Here is a 15,376-nt window from a genome sequence, read left to right on the forward strand (position 1 = left end):
AAATGTAGTGTCATCTGTGCAGACGCTGCCACTGTCCTTGTTATAGGCAAATGGGATCAAATTTGTCTGTCATCTTTTAGCTGTCCTTGCTTTTTATTATTAAATAATTTATGGTTAATGAAAAAAAATGGTTCAGAAGATCTGCTGATATAGTAATGTAGCAGGTGGATACATTTAAATGTATGATAATCTTTACGTTATACCATGGCGCTATGGCCTTTGAAGTGCCCTAGCATGATCCACCACGTTTTCTCCCAGCTATCCACATCTTGGGGTCAGTATCTACAGATTCACACCCCAAGCTTGTTCCATATGGCTGGTTATGGGCTGCAGTGGGACCTACTTTATCAATATGTAGGTACTGGTAAATAGTTTGACGCACCTCCTGAAAGCAGTACAGGCACCAGCAAGTCATCATCTCTTGACCTCATCATGGTGGCAGTTACTAACAAGATTAGGACAAAATGTGAGTCTCTGGGTTGTGCATGGGGCTAACACGCACCCCACAAAAACATATGTATTATGAAACCACATCAAAGATGTATAATTATCATGAAATGTTTAAGTAGGTGGTGCTTAAGCAGTGTCATATTTCTTTTTTTCTTTATGCCCTTGCCCACCATAACCATAATCATCTATGGGGGAGGAGTGAAAGCTTTAGATTCGACAAAAAATGAAATCTCTAGTTTTCAGCAGATTGTGACGTTTTAGGGTCCACTTATACCAAAAACATTGCCTCAATAATGGGTGTGTGTCTATGTCAGTGTTTCACAGTTTTTAGAGGATGGTCTGGAACTAAAACAGCTGAATGGAAAAATACCATACTCAAAACTTAAGCCTGTTAAGAGATGACGATGTGCTGATTTGTTTTTGAGCCAAATCGTGCAATTGAAAGAGGCACTGTAGAGGAACCCCTAAAATACCATAATTCAGCAATTAATTATGAATTCTTTTCATCAGGCGCTATCGTAACAACCTATTTTGTGATCAGAAAGATCAGCATCAGAGCTGTAAATAATTACTGAAATGTTATAGAATAGTTCAAGTAACTTGGTTCCTAGGGTGCAATGCCTACTGATGCTCACGTCCAAATTTTTTTTTTCCCTCTAACCATTTTACCTGACATTTGTTTTTTCTTTCCTACAGGTATGGATTTCATACATCAGGAAACACTGAGTTCAACATTCCACCAAATGCAACACTAAACTATGTGGTTAAGCTAAAGGCATTTGAAAAGGTAAGCTTGGATAGGAATTTAGTCACTACAGGTAATAAGAGGTCAGATGTATCAGGACTATGAAGAATTTTCCACCCTATAGCATGTTGTGATTAGCCCAGTGTTGTTTAGTTTTGCTAATTGTTTCAAAATTGGGAGTTAAAAGGAATTTAGACACATATCCCATTTTACTTCCTTAACTATGTATGCACAAGGTGTTTTGCTGTCAGGACACAGCCATATTTCAAAGTTGTTTGTGTATGTTGCAGTAAACCCGTAAGTCAATCAAAGCAATAATGATATTTTTACATAGTGATTTATTTTAAATAAGTCATAAGTTTCCAAGTGGTCTGCTCTCTTTCACTATTCAAATATGAGATTTGCACACACAGTCACACAGTGTATACCATGAGAAGAACAGCATGTCACAACTAAGTGAGTTTGCTTTTATTAAAGATCTAATCTGTGATAAGCCACATGCAGTCAAAGGCAAATTAACATTGGATAGCTGAATTTCAGCCCATTCTAATGATGTATAGTTTCTGTATGATTAGTCAATTCATATTACATGTCAGAGCTGTTCATAAAAAGCACAAAATAAATTGCTTCTGCAACACTTAGATTCTGATCACAGTTTTGGATCTGTTGAGAGCAGTGCATTTGATGAAGGACTTCATGCAACACTTGATTTGGAAGTTACTGCTTTAAGTATAACTTGAAGAGTCACAGTGTGCAGTTTTACACTTCAAGCATCATGGATTCAATTACCATACCTGGATGCTGTTTGATGCATTTTCTTCCGAGATTTATGTACTGAGCAGTGCTCTTTCTGTTTCAACTTGGAGTATAGTCACACTGTACTTGTGCTACTCAATGTTTAATGTGACAACCCTACCTTTGATTAAATGTCTTTGTATCATGCCGCTCACATCGCTGTGTTGGGAGTACAGGAGAGGAAATAAAGACATTTTAGCTAATGGCATGTCCATGGTATAATAAACAAACCATTTTTTACCTTATTTTGAATTTTTTCCATCCCAAAAACTCATAGTGGCTGTCAGAAACAAGCATGATTACAAATGGGTAATAAAATCAGAGTGCAGCCTTTTCTTAGAGTTGAGGTTGAAGTGAGTGCTTGAATTAGAAATGGGATATAAAAAATCTTGCACAACTCTGTTGGTCCCTTTGGTGGTTGTTGTGGGACACATTATACTGTGAATAGGTCTCAAATGATCACGACCACGTGGCTAAGAAACATTGTTTAGGTGTATGTGTCTGTATCAATAGCTGTGCGCTTATGGGTGCCTGTATCCTGTATTCTCCCAGTGCTGCCTTCAAAGACAATGTACCTATCCCCATAACCCAGCACTGGAAGAAGCTAGTATGAAAGTGAAATGCAAGAAAAAACAGGAATATAAAAAAAAATATTGCACTTAATGTCTATGGGGCAACTGCAACAGAAGATGAATTGCAGCACAAAACCCCCGATTCAGAAATAATTTTGAAAATCAAGATTTGGATGAGTACATAATTAATTATACATACAGTGCATCCGGAAAGTATTCACAGCGCATCACTTTTTCCACATTTTGTTATGTTACAGCCTTATTCCAAAATTGATTAAATTAATTTTTTTCCTCAGAATTCTACACACAACACCCCATAATGACAACGTGAAAAAAAGTTTACTTGAGGTTTTTGCAAATTTATTAAAATTTAAAAAATTGAGAAATCACATGTACATAAGTATTCACAGCCTTTGCTCAGTACTTTGTCAATGCACCTTTGGCAGCAATTACAGCCTCAAGTTTTTTTGAATATGATGCCACAAGCTTGGCACACCTATCCTTGGCCAGTTTCGCCCATTCCTCTTTGCAGCATCTCTCCAGAGATGTTCAATCGGATTCAAGTCTGGGCTCTGGCTGGGCCACTCAAGGACATTCACAGAGTTGTCCTGAAGCCACTCCTTTGATATCTTGGCTGTGTGGTTAGGGTCGTTGTCCTGCTGAAAGATGAACCGTCGCCCCAGTCTGAGGTCAGGAGCGCTCTGGAGCAGGTTTTCATCCAGGATGACTCTGTACATTGCTGTTGTCATCTTTCCCTTTATCCTGACTAGTCTCCCAGTTCCGGCCGCTGAAAAACATCCCCAACGCATGATGCTGCCACCACGATGCTTCACTGTAGGGATGGCATTAGCCTGGTGGTGAGCGGTGCCTGGTTTCCTCCAAACGTGACGCCTGGCATTCACACCAAAGAGTTCAATCTTTGTCTCATCAGACCAGAGAATGTTGTTTCTCATGGTCTGAGAGTCCTTCAGGTGCCTTTTGGCAAACTCCTGGCGGGCTGCCATGTGCCTTTTACTAAGGAGTGGCTTCCGTCTGGCCACTCTACCATACAAGCCTGATTGGTGAATTGCTGCAGAGATGGTTGTCTTTCTGGAAGGTTCTCCTCTCTCCACATAGGACCTCTGGGGCTCTGACAGAGTGACCATCGGGTTCTTGGTCACCTCCCTGACTAAGGCCCTTCTCCCCCGATCACTCAGTTTAGATGGCCGGCCAGCTCTAGGAAGAGTCCTGGTGGTTTCGAACTTCTTCCACTTACGGATGATGGAGGCCACTGTGCTCATTGGGACCTTCAAAGCAGAAGAAATTTTTCTGTAACCTTCCCCAGATTTGTGCCTCGAGACAATCCTGTCTCGGAGGTCTACAGACAATTCCTTTGACTACATGCTTGGTTTGTGCTCTGACATGAACTGTCAACTGTGGGACCTTCTATAGACAGGTGTGTGCCTTTCCAAATCATGTCCAGTCAACTGAATTTACCACAGGTGTACTCCAGTTAAGCTGCAAAAACATCTCAAGAATGATCAGGGGAAACAGGATGCACATGACCTCAATTTGGAGCTTCATGGCAAAGGCTGTGAATACTTATGTACATGTGCTTTCTCAATTTTTTTATTTTTAATAAATTTGCAAAAACCTCAAGTAAACTTTTTTCATGTTGCCATTATGGGGTGTTGTGTGAAGAATTCTGAGGAAAAAAATGAATTTAATCCATTTTGGAATAAGGCTGTAACATAAAATGTGGAAAAAGTGATGCGCTGTGAATACTTTCCGGATGCACTGTATATAGCTAAAAATATTGTTTACTTGTTGCTTCAGTGTGAGATATACAGTATATGTGTGTTTGTATGTATAATTTTTTTCTAAAAGTAAACAATATTTGCCACTGCAGTACTTGCTTTAAGAGAATGTTTAGGTGTAATAGACTAAATGTTTCCATAAAGGGACAATATGTTTCCAAACAGTACAACTTTGCACTGCTGTTGGATATGACATCTAAACCTGGTTGAATGATAGCTGACTGGTTAGGACACAAAGGAAAATTGATTCCAGGGTTGTATATATAAAATGTCTTGGTTATGTATTGTAAAATCCAATTTTTTTGGAGAAGCACCTCTAAATTGCCCAATTTTTTCTGTTTTATTTAATATTTCAAAAATGTTTAAGTGTACTCACTACTATACAATCATTTGCAGCTTCTTATTTTTGGGTATGTAATTTAAGTGTAATAATGCCAAAAACTCCTAGTGCATTAGGTCTAAGAAGCAGTTTTCAGAAAGTTGTAACTATTGTACATTTTTATAGGCTAAAGAGTCATGGGAAATGGATATAACTGAAAAGCTGGAACAAGGATCAATTGTCAAAGAAAAGGGAACTCAGTATTTTAAAGTAAGATTTTTGTTTAGTTGCTTTTACTTGTAAGTATCACTGAGTCTGTAATTTGTAAAACATGTTATCCATGTTTTAATGTAAGTTTTGGTTACACTAGACTGCTATACACCAGTTTAGTGATGATGTCTTGCAGAATTTTGTTACTATCATTACTTGATGATAATATAGTCAGCTATTCAGATTTAAAAAAAAAAACTATTTTGAATATGGGCTTATTTGCATTATTTAGCAATTTTTTTTTTTATCGGTTACACATTATTTAGCCATTGTTGTTTAAGTCAGACTCCGTACCCTGCCTTCGTACAGGAGGACAGTGAACTTGACTCTGATTTAAAAAAAAAGCTTTCTCATAATCTTGTCGTTACTCTGTACAACAGAAAATACTTGTTAAGAGAGTAAACTAGATACGATATTGAAAACCCTACTTAATTCAGGCAACTTATACATAATAGAAAATAAAATATAGCTTATGCTTGAACATAATCTTAGAAACCTTAAACTGAGCAGCATGAAAAGACAGTGGTTAAAAGGCAGTTCAAAATATGGTTTTAAGTCATTTCTTAAATTAGCTCAAATTTTATATTCAGTGCTGGTAATATTTTTTTCTTCCCTACATTTATAGGAAGGGAAATATAAGCAAGCAACTGGGCAGTACAAGAAGATTATTACGTGGCTGGAAATGGAATCTGGGTTGACTGAAGAAGAAGAACAAAAATCCAGAGCACTCCAGCTGGCAGCACACCTGAACATGGCTATGTGTTTCCTGAAAGTCCAGGAATTCACACAAGCATTAGAAAGTTGCAACAAGGTAAGTGTTCTGGCTAACTTAAACTTCTGTTGGAGTAGCTTCCTGTTTAATTAATATAAGCTATAAACGCATAGTAAGTCTATGAGATATTGATAAAGCAAAGTTATCTTGGAACTGGTAGCATAGTTGTTAAGAAACAGTTGATTCTTGGCAGTGTATACGTGAACATATATCACTGTTGCTCAGACTTAAAACCAAGATCAATAATTCTGTAGTTCTTTTGGCAAACAGATGACTTTTGTCCTACACATTGTCATTTGTCATATTATCTCTGTATTATCAGGCCTTAGAAATGGACAGCAGTAATGAGAAGGCTCTGTTCCGTCGTAGTGAAGCATATTTTTCAATGAAGGAATTTGAAGAAGCAAGACAAGGTTTTCAAAAGGTGGTTCAGCTCTACCCCAACAACAAAGCTGCAAAAGCACAGATTGTGGCATGCCAACGACATATCAAAGATCAGCATGAGAAAGATAAGCGTCTCTATGCCAACATGTTTCAGAGATTTGCAGAACAAGATGCCAAGGTGAGCTTGTTTTAAAACTTGCTTTGTGAGTCTAGTGTTTGGGAAATGGTGCAGTATTGTAGTGGTTTTTTGGGGGGGGGGGTGAATTTGTGCATAAAATATGTGTGGTATTTGGGGGGAAAAGATGTAGCGAGTTTAAATTCTTCCCTTGCTTTACTGTACTACTCTTGGTTGTAGTTAATTGTTAGGTATTATGTTGTGTTAGGGCTGGCTTATTCATAACCGTCTGTTGAATTTTTGAAAATTATGTATGACTAGCAAAAATAAATAATTTAAAATTATTCTTTTTGGCTGTTGTTAACTGCTAGATATTACTGAACAACATTGCAAGATTTTTTCATCTTGCCATCTACCTTAGTCATATCTGTAAATCACTTCCAGGAATCCCACAATTTTTAGTTGGCTAACTTCTAGTGTCATCAGTGAATTGTGCAGTTTACTGTCCATTGATAAAAGAAACCTTTACTAACAACTTTCATTGTAGATTAGCAACACTCTCCCTGTTGGCTAGAGGAGCCTGTTGCCTCTTTACTGTATGATTTTTTGCCCCTATACAAAGCTTTACGATTAACATTATTTGGCTTGGAATGCTTGCACACCCAAGTTTGGAAAAACAAAATTAGGGGCACATTTAAAGTAACGTTGGTGGTATTTGTTTGTTTGTTTGTTTGTTTACATACAACATTAAGGCTACTTCTGTGAAATCAAACCTATCAATTGAAGATTAAACCATTGCTTCAGAATTCCTCTAAAACATCCTTTGTTGTGCTGTTTTCAAGGTGTTGCACATAAGTGAAAAGACCATGAGCTAGTCACTTCACCTGCCTTTGCTCCAATTGGAAACCAAAAGAAAAATTAACCAATTGTATCATAAATGTTGTAGGTCACCTTGGACAAACACATCTGCTAAATAAGTAAATGTAAACAAAAAGCAGACCACGACCTTCACTGGCCAGCTGAGAAATGGTTTACCCCAGACCAATTCGCCAAAAACTGCTATCTGCATGGTTCACTTGATTAAGCCAAAAATAGGGGTGCACACTTTTAGATGTCTACATATACTTTAAGCTCCTGAAATATCAAAAATGCCTAACAGATGGAAAAAAATGAAAACTCCAACCTGAAGAGACAATTCAAACCAAAGAATCTTTTATCAAAGAATAATATATCTCTCTATTATATAAAAAAAAATCCTGGAATAAGACGATACTTTTTCAGAGAAATAATTTCAAGTCAAACGAGATGAGACCACGGTCCACTCACCTCTCATTCGTGTGAATGCTATTGTTTTCCTCATTTTAATACAAGACCTGCAATCTATTTGTTTCCTTTGATGTAATCCTTTTCTGTACAATAATTTTATACGTTCTAGATGAAACGTCAACGACTAAGCAAAAAAGAAAGGGCAGCGCATTGAAAAGAGGCCCAAAAGTGTTGGAGAGAAAAGAATTCAAAAAAGAAAAATAATAATCTAAGTGCAGATTTGGAAAATAAGGAAAGTTATAATCAGCCTGGACCAAGTGGAATTGAAAACCTAACCGGTCCAAGCGGGGTGCGTAAATAAAAGACAAAGGGTAGAAGACAAACTAGAATGTTGTAAAGTGGTTCAAAAACGTTGGTGCGATACACATGCAGAGCAGGTTAGAGAGTCTCAGAAAAATGATAGTAAAGATCGCTTTAGCGCTAACAAACGGAAATTTATTACTTGGTGAAATATCGGAACAACGAAAAGAGATTGAATATATGGACATAGGTGATATGACAGAAGTGTGTAGATATTGTTCGGTTTTGAAGTTTAAGTCGGAGACTTGTAGATCATCTAATTTGCGTTGCCATCAGGGAAAAGTAGTGTTTCTTCCCAATTGAAGAGGTGTATCCGAGAGAAATAAAAGATTTGTTATATGGTGAAAGTGAAATCCACAAACACTACAAGAAAAATATCCAAATCTACAATAATCTGTTCGTGTTCACATCGTTCAATTATCAAAATATAGATTTACATGATTTGGACCATATGATATGAGAATCCGTGGTCCCACAACAATTAAAACTACCGGACTTTCGCCTTTACGCCTGGTGCAGCTGCGTTGCTCTTATATGTGAGTGGACGTTTCTTGTGGGGAGGGCTTCTGTTTTCTCCGATCTGAGTTCACCTCTGTTCTAGTGTGTCTTTATTTGAAAACAGCAGTGTCAGATCGGGGCAAGCCTGAACGCGGCCAAATTACACATGTAATGCCACAAAAAATACCCACTGACACTTTAGTATGCGAGCAATGGTACGAGAATGCAGTTAGACTTTTTTTGGGCACATACACCAGCTAGTCTCAGAAGGATGTACAGCGTATGCTAAAGAAAAAGCTTAGTAAAGGAAAGGATGCATAAAAAACTAAAATAGCAAACAAACTCACATAGAATATGAAGCATGTCTGGAATGGACTAGGTATAATTACTGGACTCGAGCCTTCACCTTCTTCCATTGATCAGTCTCCCCACACCATCCCTGCTACATCAACAACTCCTACCATGTCAGCTGGAATTGTCAATGATGAGCCTACCTCTGACCATCAGTGTTGACTGTCCATAACAGAAGACCAAGTAAGGAGAAAACTGTGGAAACTACACACAGGAAAAGCTGTGGGAGCAGATAGAGTCCGTCCTCTACTCTTACCTTCCTGTGCTGACCAACTTAGTGGTGTCATGTCACCTGTTCAGCCTGTCCCTGAGGCTTCAGAAAATGCCACTGCTTTGGAAAACATCTTGCATTGTTCCTGTTCCAAAGTAGGCATTTGCATCTTCGCCTAATGACTACAAACCAGTGGCACTTGCATCTTGCATCATGAAGATGTTTGAAGTGACTGCCTTGGACTCTTGCCTCTTGTTTTGGACTACCTGGAACCACTGCAGTTTGCCTATTGGACAAAGACTGAAGTGGAGGATGCAATTATCTACTTGCTGTACAAGGTGTATTCTCACTTTGAGGATTATGTTTTTTTTTATTTCTCCAGTACCTTCAGTACCATCCAGCCATCCCTATTGTGGAGTAAACTCAGATGTATGCAAGTGAATAAGCCAGTGGTGTCCTAAATAATGGACTACCTGTAAGGCAGACCACAATTTGTGAGACTCGAGGACTGTGTTTGTTTTCAAAACGGATGTGACTAACACTGGAACACAACAAGGAACAGTCCTGTCTCCTTTTTCTGTTCACGCTGTATTACTCAAACTATAAGTATAATACCCGGTCATGTTATTTGCAGAAATTCTTAGAAGATTCTGCACTTATGGGTGTCTTGATAAAGCAGTGAGACAGAGTATTGGAGTCAGGTAGGGGAACATTGTTTCTTGTTGCAAAGACAATTATCTACTTGTTAACATCAGCAAAACCATCAGCAACTGGTTATTTACTTTTACCGCACCAAAGAGCCTTTATGTCCAGTCGCTACTCAAGGCATGGATTTACAGGTGGTCCACTCTTACAAGTATTTGGGGGTCCATATCAATGACAGGTTGGACTGGTCTCATAACACAGAGGGACTATCTAAGAAAGGGCAGAGCAGGCTCATTTCCTTAGGAGACTGCGTTCCTTTAATGTGTGTAATGATATCCTTTACATCTTCTACAACTCTGATGGTCATTGCAGTTTCCTACACTGTGGTGTACTGGGCAGGTAACATCACTTGAGAGAGGCCCACCAAATCAACAAGGTAACTAAAAGGGCAGACCCCACTATGGGATGCACTATGGACCGCCTGGATGTAGTAGTGAAGGAGAGAATTAAAACAAAACTAAATGCCATTTTTAAACAATGCTGCTTATCCTCTCTAACATACTGAGTACTTTCAACAAACAAATTATTCAGGAAATGTTAACTGGGGCTTATTTGTATCAATGGCAGTATACCTGTATAATGCATCAGTGTGACTGTAACTGCCAAGTCAGAATTTTTATTTTTATTTTTGTTGTTATTCTTGTGTGTGTTCAGATCTTAGTATCTATCTCTCTATCTATCTATCTATCTATCTATCGAGTTTCTGTAAAAATCCAAATTTCCTCTGTGTCAATTAACATTTTTTCTTTATATTGCTTGATCAATCATACTGTTGTTCTATAGTACTGTTTGCAGAACAAATCAAACATTTGATAGAAATACTCACTTTCTATTACCATTCTTTTATTTGCCTCAATTTCTTATTGCCACAGATAAGCAAAGCAAGTCATGGTAGAATAATGAAGAGTGCTGGCATACTGTTTACTGCTTTGATTGCTCAACAAGATAAACTATCAGAAACACTTTTTCTCTTAAGTGGCATCAGAATAATAATATGCAACATATGCAACGACTGTTTCTAAATAAATGTGGTGCATACTTGCATGGAATTAAGTTGAAATAATTCCAGTGTAGGTAGATTACTTTCAAAATATGTGTGGTATGGATCTGCTATGCATGTTTCATTAACTGATATCTACATATCAGTAAGGTGGATTCCCTCCCAGATATTTCAGACAAAGTTTTACTTGCCAAAAGTGTTTTTTTTTTATATTGTCCAAGGCCCAAAAAAGGCAAAATTAATTATCTCACTGTTGATCCCATCTCCTCTCCCCATATATATACACACACTGTAGGATGACCGTAGATCATGCAAAGAGGTTGCAGGAGTTTATACAGCACAATAGTATTCCGCAGGATCATGCTCATGTTTCAGATCTTTTGTCAGCAGGTTCTTAAACTGATGATGCATGAGTTTTTAGTGTTGGAAGAACCTTCTTAACTGGCTAATGTTCCTGTCTTTTATATATACAGTGTGTTTATACATGTTATATATATAATTTAAATATATATCTGTGTGTTTATATTAACAGAAAGAAGCTGAAAAAGTAAAGGACACAAAATCTCAAGATATTCAAGAGAAGGATGTAAACATTGAAGAAAACAGTGATGAAATGAAAGATTAGCATGGACAATAGATCTGGCACCTCTCCTGCCCTTTTTCCGGTTAATTTAAAATTTCTTTGTAAATTAAGTTGTAATTTTGTAATTTTTTTGAAGACTTGCTTTTAGTAAAATCATTTTGAGTAGCTTGCTTTTGAGGACATCTTGTTATCATTTTTGACTGTTCTTAAAATTACTTTTGACAGTTAATGATTGTTTTATTATTTAACTAGTGTTGTTCCAAAAAAAAGAGGTTTACATTAAAGTCCCTTTCACAGTAGCACTTCAACCTATTCTGTGATACACTCACCTGGGTTATAAAGTTTAATAATAAAACAATTTTTGGGTAGGATAAAGAATTTGTACGTGGTCCTTTTAAGATTGTGTTTTTGTATATATGAGTTGTGCCATGTTTGAATTCGCCCCAATACATTAAAGGGGGTTGTTACAGATTAAGTAGGAGTGCTAGTGTGAAAGAGTCTTAAGATTACATGTAAAGATCAACTGGATTTTGTGAGGTGCATATCTGAAATATGTAATATGTTAATTGTAAAATAGTCCTCTGGGTACTTTAATAAGACAGTAGGGAACACAAAGATGCATAATTCAGTCTGTTAAACTGAAGTCAGCTCATTCTTTCAGGGATAATAAAGCTCTGGTCAAGTAGGATGAAGGTAGATCTTTCCATTAGCTTGTTCTGAAGCGACCTTCTTCTAATAAAAATATCTCTAATCAAGTCTTTTAAAGCATTTGAAAGAAGGTTGAAAATGATTATAAATGAGTGCATTTTCATTGTCACTTCTCTTTTGAACCCTACATGAAATCTCAATTTTTGTAGTTATGCAATGTTTTTCCAGATATGCAATGTAATCTTTAACTCTGCTGTCAGGGTATAGTACTTCATATAAAAGCTTAAATGATACTGTTGAAATTAAATTATGCAGGAGTAAACATGTGGTTGTTCATGTTTCCTGCATTATGGTGGCATTTACATTTAGTGGCAATTAATATATGTATAACTAGAAAATGTGTTTAAGTGAAGAAAAAAAGCTAATATCATTTCCATAAACTAGGAAAGCCAACAAAGTGCTGTAAAAAAGAAGCTGTATACCAGCATGCATAAAATATTTAGCAAGGCCATGCCCTGTGTTAGGTATCTTGCTAATTTTGATTTCACAGGATGTGTACTTATCCTTTAATACTATGAAGTATGGCACTTCTCTAATTTGCTTTTCTTTCAGCAAGCTTTCAATGTAAATTTGTTTTTCAATGGTTTTCTATATACTGGAAATACAGGTGCTGTCTTAAAGGGCTTCCAGTCAAATAAATTATATCCTGCCCTGGTTAAGAACTAAAATCAACTTTGTTTGCTAGGCATCTACTTGTTCTACCACTGTATTTGAATATTTCACTGTATGGTAAACAATGTCATTTTGTTTAATTTGGTTGGTTCAAATGAAAAATCCATCACACTTTATTGGAAATGTTTTAAAAACTCCAGTTTAAGTTGAAAGTTTGTTCAACATACTGTTTTGGCTATGACTGTATTATGAGTCTGTTGGTGCTATTGCTGGCAAAACATTTTTTTTTTTTGGTTAATGGAATTCAGCTGTTACTTGAAATGTATGTTAATATCATTCTATACTTTGTATATGTTTATGTGTTGAGTCAGGGTGGCGGTATAAAAACTTTTCCATCACAGTAGACGCCTTGTTAAATAAAAGTTTAAACCTTTACTGTTTGCTGAGCCTGAACATTGTCTGTGATAGACTAAAATCAGACAAACCTTAAGTTTACAGGTAGGAATTTTAAAAGTTTCAGAAAATTCTATTATTCTGTATTGTGTAACTGCAACAGTAAAGTTTTTTTTATATTGTAATGTTGCAGAAAGAGGGCAGATAATTATTTGTCCATGAAGGATTGTTCAGAAAAAGCAATAAATGTCCGTAATACATTTTTGAGGTATGTGAAAAACTACTTCCAGTAACACTGGAATAATTTTTTATAAATAATTCATATGAGTTCATATTAAGTTTATATGAGCAAGTTCACCGCTGTTTTACTTTGAAGCTAGTTTTGGACACATTTTTGAGTACCCAAAATGCCATTTTAGCAACTTAAACTCTATAAAATGTATTAATATGTTTTAGTAAAAATGTTAGTTTTTCTCTGTGCAGAAATTTTGTTTTGCATACCAGCATGTGAAGACAGGTATTGAGAGCATTGAGGTTTTATTGTGGGTGTGAGATATTATTATCAGAGTAAAATTAAAACTATATGATCAAAGTGTGTGCCTCTTAAAGAACTAAATTTACTAGCTACTAATCAGAAAGTACTTGTTACGAGTGCTTAAAAAATTGGGAGAATATTTATAAATGAATACCAGGAACAGAGCAGAGGACTTGAACTCAGATACAGGAATTAAGCATATAATTCAAATGTTCAGTTCTGTATTTTTTGAGAGCATAATAAAAGACTGCACATTTTTAATGGTGAAATACACATTTCTGTGTTTCCAGCACAAATATGAAATGTCACTTCGTGCTGTGTTAGCAGTTAAATTATTTAATCATATTTCTCGTTGGGTTAAGAATATAGAGGGTTTGAATGGTCTTTTCATATCTAAATTTTTCAGTTAGTAATCAGTGGTTATTTCAGTTGCTGGTTAAGTCCAGGTGAAGCCTGATGCCTGCTATTTATAGGTCAAAGAGAGATTTTGAATGACTTGTCTGCTAAGATACTAGAGTATTCTTAATTGAACTAATGTTTGTGCTCACAAAAATGATCAAGTCACATTAATAGAGAGATGTATAAATGAATGGTAGCCCTCTGATTGTGGCCTTATTTTTTGAATTAAGGTGTTTTACTTTTTTTTAATTGTTTGCTAATTTGAGTTAACCTGCCATGAGTTCATCATCCTTTACTCAATATTAATTTTCAGTCATGTCAAAGTAAAGGGGTAGTCATTTTCACAAATATCACAACAAGTTGCAAATTGTAACTGGTTTTATCAAAAATACACTTTGAATGTTGTTTGTATTGTTAAAAGTGTAACTCAAAATTTGTTCGGCACAGTCACAAGCAAAGCATTGACTTGTCTTGTTGAAAGTAAATGTTCCATATGTGTATGTGAAGGTCAATCATTTTTTTTTCCATAATATATACATCTTTCCAGTGAACCACATAGTTCTTTAACATTACAGTAAGTTGCACTTTCTCTACTAATAAAGTAGAATTAAACAATACAATCAAATTAGAATGAAAGTGAAAAATTCTGTGTCTACAAAAAAATAATTTTATTTATAATGCATATGTCAAAATTGCTTTATGAATGTTTTTAAAAAAACCAAACAAGTTTTGAACAAGAAAATTAGTGATTGAGGAAGATTTCTAATAAACAAAAGTAGGCTGAGCATGTATACTTTGCTGTGGCTATCTTTTCTGTCTTGAGTTTTAGTGACCTTGAAATGCACAACACCTGTTGGAGAATCAAACCCGACACCTAACTATGGCAGTATGTACTCGTACATTAATTAACCCTACACCTAATTTCCATTTCCTGATATAGAAGAAATTTGTTTCTTGTCCCTTAAGCAAAACACCAGAGTTCAGTAAAGTATAGATAGTTGTACCCAAATGGACTTTGTAACAACTCAAAAGTGATGAGATCCCAACCCAGCTACTGACTCCTTGGACTTAGCAAGGCAAATTCTTATGGGCTCATATAGATTTTCTCCCACAACCTAGAAATTTAACAAAGGTTTAAACCTAAAGTAGTCTGCCATGAGAAAGTGTGTGTTTGCACCTACGCTGTAGACAGGTAACCCATCTAGAGTTGCTTCTTGTGTGGTGCCCATTGCCTCCTACATATCTGTACTGGAAGAAATGAGTGGAAAGCAGAACCAAATGTAAAAGACTTGACAACATATATCCACCAGCACAAAGAGGACCCTTAATTTAACAAACAACAAAAGTAAAACTGTACAGAAGTGTATCTGACAAAATTAACCAATTTCATCCAATAAGTGTGCCAATACAACATCACATATTTAGCTAGAGTTCAACATCTCCAGTCTTTTTAGATTTGGACATGTTATTTGTTCATAATACAGTATGAAACAGTTTTGTTGCATTATACTGGTAGTACATTTCAATATGAATTGTA

The 15,376-nt window shown here is 36.2% G+C and overlaps 1 protein-coding gene across 1 annotated transcript in view; it reads left to right on the forward strand.

Annotated features, from left to right (window-relative positions):
* The window catches only part of fkbp4 (FKBP prolyl isomerase 4), a 51,178-nt gene extending 37,477 nt beyond the window's left edge, over positions 1-13,701 (forward strand). Inside the window, exons 6-10 of the mRNA XM_039760656.1 lie at positions 1,147-1,237; positions 4,864-4,947; positions 5,573-5,758; positions 6,042-6,281; positions 11,142-13,701. Coding sequence (XP_039616590.1) covers positions 1,147-1,237; positions 4,864-4,947; positions 5,573-5,758; positions 6,042-6,281; positions 11,142-11,234 — 694 coding nt within the window. The 3' untranslated portion in view covers positions 11,235-13,701. The remainder of the gene's footprint in view (positions 1-1,146; positions 1,238-4,863; positions 4,948-5,572; positions 5,759-6,041; positions 6,282-11,141) is intronic.
* The last annotated feature ends 1,675 nt before the right edge of the window (positions 13,702-15,376 follow it).

The sequence above is a fragment of the Polypterus senegalus genome, chromosome 8 (assembly GCF_016835505.1).
Source record: "Polypterus senegalus isolate Bchr_013 chromosome 8, ASM1683550v1, whole genome shotgun sequence".
Lineage (NCBI taxonomy): Eukaryota > Metazoa > Chordata > Cladistia > Polypteriformes > Polypteridae > Polypterus > Polypterus senegalus.